Source organism: Chroicocephalus ridibundus, chromosome 2, assembly GCF_963924245.1.
Source record: "Chroicocephalus ridibundus chromosome 2, bChrRid1.1, whole genome shotgun sequence".
Lineage (NCBI taxonomy): Eukaryota > Metazoa > Chordata > Aves > Charadriiformes > Laridae > Chroicocephalus > Chroicocephalus ridibundus.
Genome location: NC_086285.1, coordinates 54,768,633 through 54,780,896, shown reverse-complemented (window position 1 = coordinate 54,780,896; position 12,264 = coordinate 54,768,633). Strand labels below are relative to the sequence as shown.

Below are 12,264 nucleotides of genomic sequence, written 5' to 3'. Positions count from 1 at the left end.
AGCAGCTTACTTCAGTGTAACTGGCAAAACCACCAATTCAGTATTGATAAGTACAGAACAATGTACACAGGGAGAGGCAACCCCAACTCCCCACCTCCATATGTGTGTTTGAGCTATCAATTAATTAGGATTTATTACAAATAATTCTACAGAAACTACTACTCAGTGCCCAAGGAGGATCAAAAAGGAAAGTACAACTTTAAAAACTATTCAGAAAGGTATGGAAGATGAAACAGATGAAACATTACACTGTTTTATAAACCTCTGGTATACCTGCATCTCGAGTACTGTATGCAGTGTTCATCCTCTCCTTTCAAAAGGAGGTTAAAAGAAAAAAGATACAGAAAAGAGCAGCAACGAAGATAAAAAGTAGAGTAGGTTTACTTGTGAGGAGAGTACAAACAGGACAGAGTTCACTGGCCTGAAAAGGGAGAGCTGAGGTGATATGTAAATCATGAGGGGCCTGGAGAAAGAGGGCAGAGAGTTATTCACCACTGTTTCTCACAGTGTAAAATCTGGGAACAAGAGGAACTTTTTTGGGGCCGGGAGGGGATACTCATCCATAAGACTCAGGCCCATGGGACACTGTGCACTAAAAGAACACATTGGATCAAACTCAACTAAAAAGAAAGACAATCAGTGTTATTTAACATTCAGCAGAGTTTGTGCAAAGCACAGTTTTCACGCTGTGCTATGTCTTCTTTTTCCAATGAGTGAAACGAGAGGACTCTCTGTATTCCAGCCTCCCGAATACCTATCACACTACAACATTTATTCTCAGTACAGCTAGGCAAGAAAAATCTTTCCTATGCTGTCTGAAATAGGAGTTGTTGTCTTACCTGTGGTAGGCGGAAGGTCACCATAAGGACCTCAACAATCTAGGAAAGCATTGGCTTCCTTAATTCGACAGGAGACAGTGGCGTACAATTACTTCTTTTAAGGTAACAGCCCAACATTTTAGTACTAAGTGGGCATATGCTGCAATAATAAGAAGGCTATTGAGAACATTTCTAACAAAATGTCCATTATATTGTTTAGCTAAATCATACACTTGCTTTTATCTAGAGTTGCAGCTGCTGTACAATGCAGTATGGCCTGTGCAATGGTTATACAATGTCCTCTGTCCCCCTGCGAGGAGTGTCATTCCAGAAGATGTCTCTTTATCTCTTCGGCTATTTCCTATTCCAGCTCTGGGAAATATTTTGGATCTTCTTCATCCTTCCCCTCTGGTCAAGCAGCTTATATTTCACTGGATGTTCCTCCGATTTCTTGTGGAAGGCTGGGAAAGAGTCTCCCGAGCTGTGAGTGGGTCTCCTGAGGTGATGCAGCTGGGGTTTGATGGCTGGTGGTGACAAAGGAAGAGCAACAATGGTTACCATTGCCTAGCATTCATTCGCTGGTGGACAAGAAACTAATTCCTCAGAGGCTGTGTCCATCACGCTCAGCACAGCCTGTCTGTGCAAAGGAGGGTTTCTCAGCCTGACAGCCAGGACTCTTTTGGGTTAATGGATAGTTACAGAGGCTTAGGGAAAGGTTCGGGGGAAAAAAAATGATGTGAAAATATAAATCGTAAATATGGATGTAAAACTCTAGAATGAAACACAGACATTTCCAAAATTGAATATCGGGCAATTAAGCACTTCGGAATACTTTATCTTGAAATCATGCCCTCATCTGGACACCCCAGAAGACTACACCAACACAGGTGAATCCCAAGGAACATTCTCAAGGCCAGGAAACAACAGTTTAGACAAAAGATGAAACTGTCAAAAGTCCAAATGAAGAAGCAACTTTATACTTACCTATCTACATGTAGATAGCTAAACACTTCACTGTTTTCAAAATATGACTGAATAAGGTCATTTTAAGGCAATAAATTCAGATTGAGATCACGTTTCCCAGAATTCAGGAATAGGTGGATTCTGAGGGGTTTTGTATGATTTTCTCGTAAACTACAGGCCACTGTGAAAGTCACAAATGGGCTACATATGAATCTGACTATTCTCAACTTCTTGACTCTGTTTATTTGAATCTGTGTCTTGCTTTCTTACATCTTTACATAGGTAGAATAAAAAATTAAACAAGACTATGACCAAAATGCATTTGTCTTATGCTTAGTTATTATTGGCAAAAAAAACAAGTAATAAGTCAATAATTAGCATGATAAGCACTTTAAAAGAGAAGTCATTGCTCTCAGCATGAATCCTAAGAAGTGAAAAAGATTCCCCTGTGTGAGCTAGCTAACATCAAATGCTAGAACAGTCACACTATCACTTGTTAAACTCCCTGAGTGATTAATCATACTCTAAAATGTCTTGGGAAACAAAAAAAAATATGGATTTCATAAACTTTAGAAATACACATCCAGATTTCTGCATAGTCATAATCTTTCCTGTTCTCAGCTAGACTAGACTGACATTCATTAAAAGCTTGAAAAATATCCAGGTGAGTTACTGTTCTTTGAGGCACATTCACTTTTCAGATTAATTCCATTTTCTCTACTCAGCATGGATTCAGCCAAACTGTTATTGGATTTTCCATTGCTCAGCATGGGGGAATGTTTATTGTTAACTGGAATTTTACTGGAGTTGTTGCCAGCAGAGATGACTTGGCTAATAGGTTTAAGGGGGCTTATCCAGAACATTGACAGTGCTGTTTATCATCCTTGTATGGGAGTTAATAAAGGGGATCCATGACATTTAATTTCTTCAGGTTTTAGTGACTCAAAGTGATGGGGAGAAGACACTCTCTCATGACTCTAGACTTCTGTTCACAGCCTTCTCACTGACTTCTTGTGTGGCCTGGACTATAACATTTACCCCAGTTTCTCCACATGTTAAATGGGAATAAAAATTAGAATACTTACCTTTACAGATTTTTGTGGGCTTCAACAGGCTATGATTCTCAGGAGCTTTATGCATGGAGGGATGTAAGTATTACAAGTTTCTAACCTTGATGTCACTAAAGCATGATTTTTTTTCTTTTTTTTTTTAATTTAGGAAAATAAATAATTATTTTTTAAGATCGTGGCTATCATCAAGGCAATCAAAGCAGAGAACGGGTATTTGGACAGTAACGGTGTAGAATAGAATAGTTACACAAGGTGCATCATGCAGAGAGACTGTCTGTGAGTGGTCCAGACACTGATAGAGCAAGGATGCTCAGAGTGCATTAGCTGCTCTGTTTGCTCTGGCCAGCAGGATGTGCAACCCAGCATCTCACAGAACAGACGCCGTGCAAACCTCAGATTTGGCTAGGACAGCATCCACCCAGTATTTCCTCTTATCCTTTCTTTGATATAACTCTTCTTTTGATTCTGGAGAAAGGTCAGGTCTCCCTCCAGCTGCTTGGTATAAACACCTGCCCTGCGTCAACATTATGCCTTGATTTGTTTAAGATGTAATGGTCATCACAGATGAAAGAATGAACGCCAGAGTTGTCACCTAGTAGACAACTGCAAATGAAAAATGAGTGTAGACTGCCGGGAAGATCTCACTCAGCACTAGTCCTCAGGTTCTGCTTGCAGCACCATAGTTAAGGGTGGTGCTAACTTCATACCACTCTATGTCCTTCCTGAAGGATGTGTGCCTTTAACTGATGTCTGTATTTTCAGAGTTCTGCTAAGCAGAAGGGAGCGTAAAGCTTGTCATCTGCTTCTAAGATTTTGGTAAAACCCTGTAGGTTGGATCTGACGCACCTTAGTTTCACTATAGATATTGTGTCAAAATGGGGCAGGATTTGAGGATATCTGCAAACAGATTTACAGCAGACGAACTAACTGGTTTCAGCGAACAACGCAACTTGTAAAATGCTTATATGAAGGAACAAGAATTGTTCGTTCCCCCATCCCCCTTCCCCCCACCCCCTCCCAGCATAACACAAAAGCAGCCTACTACACTCCATGCAACTCCAATTAGATTAATAGCTTGAGGCACTACACCAGAAGCTATTATTTTGTATTAGCAGTGATGGATGATCCTATAAGCAGGCATAGCTAATGCATGAGAGACTGGTTTGGAAGTGGAGGCACATATACAGAAGGGCAGGTGGAGAAATGTACTGGACTTGTCACAATTTAAACCATTCACCCATGAGTCAAGAAACCACAGGAGTACCAAATACTGCCACAAGTTCTACCCTTTAAACTGATCCCAAAATGTGCCATGCATCCACTGGGTGAGGTCAACAAGAGAGCCCATCAAAACACAATTATTTTGCAGATGATCACTTGAACTAACAGTCCAGACAGCGCCAAGTGGTTCAATCTCATGGATAATCTGAAGAGGAGAAAAACATTTACTGAGGAGTCTGCCCTCAGTTAATCAAGCATGATGGATATTTCACATGAGCTTTGAAGCCAGGAGATACATTACCAGTCCACAAGAATTATTGTACACTATAGTCAAAATTTTAGTTGGAATTTTCCTGGTTCCACTGACTTCCCTAGAAATACACTGATTTGCAATACTTTTCCCCCGTTGCAATAAGAAGGAAATTATTGCTAATGATGCTTACTGACGAAAATACTATATAGTCATCCTGAGTATTTCAAAGTACCAAAAGTTGTTATAGCAACAAACACTCTTGTTACGTTGCGATTCCACTCTGATCAGAAAACTGAACAAGACAAGGCAAAACACTGATATCCTTTCCTTTCCAAGCATTTTAAAGCAGATCGATAAAAACATTTCTATTAATTCAAAAGGCACATCCCTTCAAAAAAGCCATTGAAATGTCATTTTCTTTCATGTCATCACTAGAGACGCTGAGTTAATAGCATGGTTTTTCCTCCTGCACACCTGGTGGGCAACAATTTGCCTCTGATAAAAATTAAGAAGACAGTCAGCTGAGTAGCGACATCTGCAAATGGGATTTGAGTGGTCACTGTTGGCACTTAGTACTGGAGGGAAAGGAAAAGGTTGCGGGGAAAAAAACAGATAACTGGATGGGGGAAAACCCATACAGGCGGCTCAGCTTTCGCATCTGCCCCCGAGCTGGGGGCAGTCCCTTGCTGTGCTGCTGCCACTGCTTCTGGAAAAGGACCCAGCCATGGCTCCCCTTTGCACAGAGGCCGGTCCAGCAGTGAAACACGCCTGGCCCACGGGCAGCACTGGCACTGGAGGAGGCCGGTTTGGCCTCAGCACTACAAGACAATGCAGGTGAGAATGGATAAGGGTGAAGCCTGAGACATTGCTGTCTCTCCCAGCTGTCCTTGCTTCATGAATGGATGCTGTGGCTTTGCAGAGGCACTGGGGTGGAAATAGTGTCTGGGACACAGCTTGGTCCAGACAGAAGTACTTTTCACCCCTCTCCAGACACTCATGCAAGCATTAAGGGCCCCCGGTATGCCATGGTCAAGGCACCAGTGTGTTCCCTCACCAAACCAGCTGAGGTTAGTGGCCCGCGGGGACATCCTGAAGACAGACCTGCTGCCATCTCTCCTCGCCCCTCAGCCGTAGGGGCTGTAGAGCTACCGCAACTTTTGCCTTCAACTACTATGCAGGCAGGATAAAGAAAATCCTAGGAGAATGACAACAGGAAAGATGAAAGGCTTTTATGATTGGTAAACTTGATTTATTGATATAGCTAGAAAACTCACCAGTGAGGTAAGGGAACTATTGCATTGGTCATTTTTACTGGTAGGTGGTATAGGAAAGCTAGGGATACTGGCATTCCTTATTCAGTATTCTGCTGTTAAATCAAAGGAGCACATCCAGGAGGGATTCTTGTTTCTCCTTTTTGTTGCCTTTGCCAACAAAGAAAATTTTCTGCTGTAATTATCAGGAAGATCTGCAGGTCAAAGGAGCAGGAGAACCAAGACTGTGTTTCATTAGAGACACTCAAGAAATATTTTAAACTTGGGGAGAATCAGTCTCCTAGGAGCGTTAAGAAAAATCTGTGTTTATACAAAATTCACTGTTCTCTCCAATGAGCCACCTCAAGGAGAGAGTCCAAAGACAGCTACTCCTTGGCCAGTCACTATGATATAAGCTGAGGGTTTAGTAACTAATTATGATTCTTTTTTGGCCCAGGTATGCTTTTTAATCCACTGAATGAGTATTATGCCCTCCTCTGTGCCCAGACAGCTCCTACATTAAACCTAGCCCTATGTGACAACCTGAACTCTGCAAGTCTCTGCTCCATAACATTGCACAAGATCCAACTTTCAGGAATATGAAGATGTACCACAGCTTGTAGCAAGCTGTGCTAGTGGGTATCACCAGGAATATTAGAATAGACTAGTCAGCTGGAAGGAACCTACAATGATCCTCTAGTCCAATTCCCTGACCAATTCAGGGCTGACGAAAAGTTAAAGTATGGTATTAAGAGCATTGTTCAAATGCCTCCTAAACACTGACAGGCTTGGGGCATCAACTGCCTCTCCAGGAGGCCTGTTCCAGGGTTTGACCACCCTCTCGGTAAAGAAATGTTTCCTCATGTCAAATACAAACTTCTCCTGACAGTGTAGTAACAAATGTCCCTTGGTGCATTGGTAAGGAATGGTGAGGAAATCATGCATGCTCTCTATGTCTCTGCAAAGTTCCTGCAGAGGAAATCAAACCCTTGTCTTTTACCTCTGGCATCACCCTTATTTACATAGTCTGAAGGTACATACCTATTTTGGCACCAACATACAAAATGACAAGAATAGTACTTCTTTCAGTATTCAAAATACTAAATCCTAAAGGAAAAGGAGACTTGCCAGGGTTTTAGATAAGATCTGAACATCTTCCCATAAAACGAGGTATGTAAATAACACTCAGAAACTTTAAAATCACAAATGAGCTGTGGAAGTTTTACTCCATAGCTGAAGCATGTTTTTTATTCCATATAAACATGGCCAATGAGTGTGTTTAGCAGAGGAGCTGTGCAGCTTGGTTTCAGTGGGACAAGCGGATGTGACGGCGATAGCAGAAATGGGCTATTTTTACAGTTTGGAAGAGTCATTTGCCTGGCTGCCTGCCTGGCATGGATCCAAATGTTCTAGGTCTAAAAATGACCAACCTTTCCACCACAGCAGTGTAACCTCCACTCACTTGTTTTTCAAAGCCTGTGTTATTTCCATGGCATTCTGTCAGCACCATCCATCCCAGCCTATGGCTCTGGTTACACTTTCTCTTTCCTCCAGGCTGCGGCTGCTGAAATCACGCCCCTTATTCCCCAGGTAAAGGGTTTGTGTCCAGCCAGATCAAGTCCCTGGTCCTCCTCACTGCGGGATCTCATGGACATTAGCTCTGGTGCAGAGAGGGGATGGCTAACAGGGGTGGCCTCTGCTGCAGGGTTCGTTTCTGCCGTGGCCTGAGAAAAGAGTAACAGCATGAGGTTTGTCCTTGGGAGCCGAATGGCAGAGGAGGTGTCAGGGATGCCCAGCAGCTGTGCCCAGTGCATGGACACCAAGGGCAGGGACCCTGGGCACAGGGTTGGCCTTGGGGCCAGCAGCCCAAAGGCCTTCCTCCAAAGGATGCTGGGCACAGGGGCGGTGGGTGGGGCTGCACAGGAGGGGCTCTGTCACCCCCATGTCACAGTACCACCACCCGGCAACACAGCAGTCACAATGTTCCAGGGCAGGATAAAAGGGGGCATCCTCCTGTGTCCCGTTGCCATAGCTGGCCTGGGGGCAGCCTGAAGACATCCTAGAGGAAGTCCTTGAGGAGCCAGTGGAATTACTTGGTGGGGGCTTAGGGAGGAAGACTGGATGAAGCTGGATGAGGCTGCTGGAGATTCTTCACTGCAAGCCCAGCTCCCAGTGGAGCCATGTTCAAAGCCCAGCTGATGGATGGAAATCCTGTTTTAGCCTTTGGGGAACAGACGCAAGGCCTTCAGGAGATGAGAAGAACCACCAACACCTGGAGGTGCCTGGATACCTGGAGGCTATCAGGTTTTTTCAGCTGGATAGCAGTGACAAGAGCAAGGGAATGCCATCTGGAGGAGCACTGCAGAGCTTGCCATCCTCATCCCCTGCAGCGCCAGGGGCAGCAACCGTAAGAAATGGGACGCAGAGATGTTGCCAAGAGGTCCCAGTGCTTTGGAGCACCCACTCCAGGCGTGGGAAGGATTCTTGCCTGCAAGGTCAATTGGGGCAGGGGCATGTGGCCACTCTTGGATGCCCCTGAGATGGCTCCAGGTTGAGGGAGAACAGGGCTTGGGCATCTCCTGGGAGGCGTGACCAGCCTGCGGGATGAGGAGGCAGGTCTTGCTCACATGCTCAGGGAATAGCCGATCGCCAGCGCTGGGGTCAGGAAGGAATTTTCCCCCGGGGCACATTGGTACTGCTCCCCGGGGGTTTTTTGCCTTCCTCTGCAGCATTGAGCATGGCCACTTGTCAGGCCCCTCTGCTCCATAGTGGCCAGGTCACTGCCTGCTGCTCATGCACCACGAAGATGGCCTCTCGTGCCCTGCAGCTGGGGGGAGGAAGGCTTTTTTTCCCCCCAGGGTGGGCTAGCAAATGTCCCCGGGGGTTTTTTTGCCTTCCTCTGCAGCATTGAGCAGTGCCCCTTGCCAGGGCTCCTTTGGGCCCTTTTGGCCAGGAGCCTGCTGCTCCTGCTCCACGAAGGTGGCCCTCGTGCCCCGCATCCGGGGGGAGGAAGCTTTCTACACTCCCAGGGGGCCCCCAGGGTGCCCCCGGGAGCTGCTTCTTGTCCTCTGTGGCATTGAGCACAGCCCCTTGTCAGGGCTCCTCACGGCCCTTTCGGCTCGGTTCTTGCCTGCTGCTCTTACACCTCCAAGGCACCACTCGTGCCCTGGCTCTCTCGGGCTCTCTTGCCCACGGCAAGCTTGGAGCGGGAGCGAGCTCCGCTCTTCCCTTGGCTCCATGGGGTTCTTGCTTGGGCAAAACAGCCTCTGCTTGGAAGGGCTCCAGGCTTGATGCACCATCTGGAGCTGCCACTTCTCAGCTCTCCCTGCTTGCAATACAAGCGCAGGGCGGGCACGAGAGCGCTTTTCATACATCGCTGGCCAAGAAGCACAGAGACGGAGCAAGTTTTGGAAGGCAAAAAGTGTGATTTTCATCGCTACGTGTCACACATTAGAAAATATCCATGGTACCATACACCTCCTCTCCTTCTCCTTCTCCTTCTCCTTCTCCTTCTCCTTCTCCTTCTCCTTCTCCTTCTCCTCCTTCTCCTTCTCCTTCTCCTTATTATTCTTTTTCTTCTTCATCATCTTCTTCATCTTCTTATTATTATTCTGTGTGTGGTTGGTCCACATCCTTGTTCTTCAAGTTCTTGCTCTTCAGGAAACAGGGATTGTTTGGCCTGTATTCCTGCTGCTACTTCCTGTAGGTCTGCAGCTTGCCTTTACCAGACTGCAAGGGATGTTTTTTCAAGCTAAACTCAAGAATGCATCAGCCTGCTCCTGGCTACACATGCGCATTGTGTTAGTGCTTGTGAGCATCAGCTCTGAAACAGATTGAGGAAACTAAACTAAACTACATCACCATCAGAAGCTGCCACTCTTCAGCTCTCCCTGCGTGCAATACAAGCGCAGGGCAGGCACGAGAGCACTTTTCACGCATCACTGGCCAAGAAACACAGCGGTGGAGTCAGTTTTGGAATGCAAAAAGTGTGCATGTCATGGCTACGTGTCATACTTTTGAAAATACCCCGTGGTACCACACAACACTACTACAACTGCAACTGCAACTACAATTATGACTACAACTCTTGAAGGTGGATCCTCCTTACTGCTGGTTTTCGAATCGTAACATTTAATGGATCCCTAGATCAAGTAATTTTAAGGAGGAGTAAATATTACCATTCCCAAACAGGTGAGGAAACTGGGGCACACAAGGATTTGAGCAAGGTCCCTTAGCAAGTCAGCAACAATGAAGGGACCGTACCTGGTAGCTTATGCCAAAACCCTCTCGTTTGCATTTATATTCCCTCCTTCTTATTATAATGGTGGTCTGCAGGCTCAGAATAAGTATCAACGTATAAGAAGGGATGAGGAATTTGTGGCTTGCAGGTACTCATTAATGGATCGATGGGTTAAAAGTGTTACAGTGTTAGAGAAATAGATGAAAAAACATGTGTAAGCACTGCTCGTTAAAATGAACAAGGGACTAATGCAAACATGCTAAAATGTATAAAAAGTGAGCTAATTTACATTATCTGAGAGTTATGGCTGTAGTTTAACATGAATGCTTCATTCCACAATTTTTTGTAAAAGCAAAGCTTTTCTCCAAAAATCAAGACCTCTCCAAAATCTCTCCAAAGAGCAAGACCTCTAAATGCCACCTTCAAGAAAATCTTGGGTGAAAACATCCGAAGTAGGGGCTTCCCCTATGAACATAAATATAAGACTTTAACAACTGTTGAGACCCTATGAGAAATAGGTAATATATACAGCTGATACTTATTTTACTTTCAGTGATTATCCATTCTTGTTCTCAAGAAGGACAGTGCTCCATGGAGCATTGTCCACAAAACAGCCTTATTTTTTTTCCCTTCAGCATCTATGTCCATGTGATAAAGGCCCAAATTAATTTGCTAATCAAATTAAATAGTCTGTGGAGCCTGCGCTGCAAGCCACAAAACAGAAGGTATTTAAAAAAAAAAAAAAAAAAAAAAAACAAAACAACAAAAAAAACCAAACAAACCCAAAACCAAGCAGAAATGCGGTAAAGACCATTAAAAATAACAGTTCATTTGTTCAACCCCACTGAATGGGTTTAACTTTTTTTATGTGATGTGTAAAAGTCATGCCATACCTGAAGAAGAAGTCATCCGTTGATGTCCACCTCCTAAACAGTAGGCACTGTGAGTGCCTATTTCTAAAGCTGCGCATATAAGAACATTAGAGTGAGGTGGTACCGACTGACCTGGCAATGTAAGGTGGTTTGCTGAGGAACCTGAGCCTGGGAAGGCAGCTGAACGTCGCGCTGGACCTTTAAAAAGAAAGAGCAGTTTCAGCAGAGATGGATGAACGGTAGTCCCACCAGCCATGAAAACGCTTTTTGTAGTGCTGCCACCACTATGAGGTGTTTGTTGTCTTCTTTCTGCCGTTTCTTATCCATGGTTTTAGATGAGGCTAACTGGGAAGGTAGCCTCACTTCTGGGGACATTTCCACCTAAAGGAGTCAATCTTTTTATCACTTACCAGATTTGGGTGGAGATATCCAAGTCATTGATTCTGGAAGTTTCACGTTCTTAAGTTTTGGAGCTATGGACTGTTGCCAGCTCTCAGACAGCTTTCCCTTCAGCCACCTCCATGTCCTCACAGAAGTGGCAATTGACAGTTTTATTGCCTGGCACGGCTCTGAAGGCAGTTACACCGCACTTACCTTGCTTCTGCAGCGGTTCAGCGAGTGGCCGGCATTACTATGGGAACCACCAGTTGGTAATGGCTCCGGACATTTCTGTCACTGGCTACACGCACCAGAGAAAGCACTCTGATACTGTATTTGCAAGCGGAGTCATCCATATCGTTAGATGCCTTTTCCAAACCATCCTTTCTCCCTTCTTGCTTATGTGGCGGTCAGTGTTTTTGATTTGAAGATCACAGTCGACTACATCAACACTCTCAATATCTAACAGAAATTGTCAGCTTGGCTTCATCTCTACTTGCACTGGACTGGAGGTACATGCAGACTCAAACCAAGCCCGTAAGCTATAAGAATACAAGCAGGTACAGTGGCGAGCACGTTGCATGTTGTTCAGGAAATCAATACCAGCAAACCGCCCAGAGAGGAAAGGAGTGAATCAAAACTGGAATTTCAGGCAAAAGGGAATGCCCAAAGCTTTTCACGCTTGTTTTGAACATGCTTGAACTTTACATCCACCTTAGAGAGAATGGCTTCATGCCTGCCACTCTTTGCCATGATTTTTTTTCCTTTTTTAAAGAAAAGATCAAAGAGAAAACCAGCAGCGGTATGGGAAAGTTCTGGTCACTACTTGTGTGGTGTGTGATGACTACCGCAGAGGCACTGCCCCAGCCTACCTGCGGAATAAGATACTTTGTAGAAGGAGCTATGTAGAGATGTAGCCGAAATGCTGTGAAAGGAGGTCTATAAGCAATAGTGGAGAACAGGCTACCAGCCCTGTGGGATCGATGCTCATGTTCTGAGTGGCACAGGAAAAAAAAAAAAATCACACGAGCAAGTGTTTCAGCGGGCATGAGTGTGGTGTGCTGTTGTTGGTTTACATGCTCCTATGGGCTGTGATTTCAGTCAAAAGAGAAAAGGGGAAAGGTGAAGTTGACATCTCTAATCCCCAAACAGGTAGAGGTTTACCTCGGGGTTCTTAAATAAGCTATTTGAAACCTCTA

The 12,264-nt window shown here is 44.8% G+C and overlaps 1 protein-coding gene across 1 annotated transcript in view; it reads right to left on the bottom strand.

Annotated features, from left to right (window-relative positions):
* Nucleotides 1-92: 92 nt before the first annotated feature.
* The window catches only part of PDE1C (phosphodiesterase 1C), a 315,242-nt gene continuing 303,070 nt past the window's right edge, over nt 93-12,264 (bottom strand). Inside the window, exons 18-19 of the mRNA XM_063325540.1 lie at nt 10,820-10,885; nt 93-1,342 (exon numbers count right to left, since the gene is read on the bottom strand). Of these exons, the coding sequence (XP_063181610.1) occupies nt 1,173-1,342; nt 10,820-10,885 (236 nt within the window). The 3' untranslated portion in view covers nt 93-1,172. The remainder of the gene's footprint in view (nt 1,343-10,819; nt 10,886-12,264) is intronic.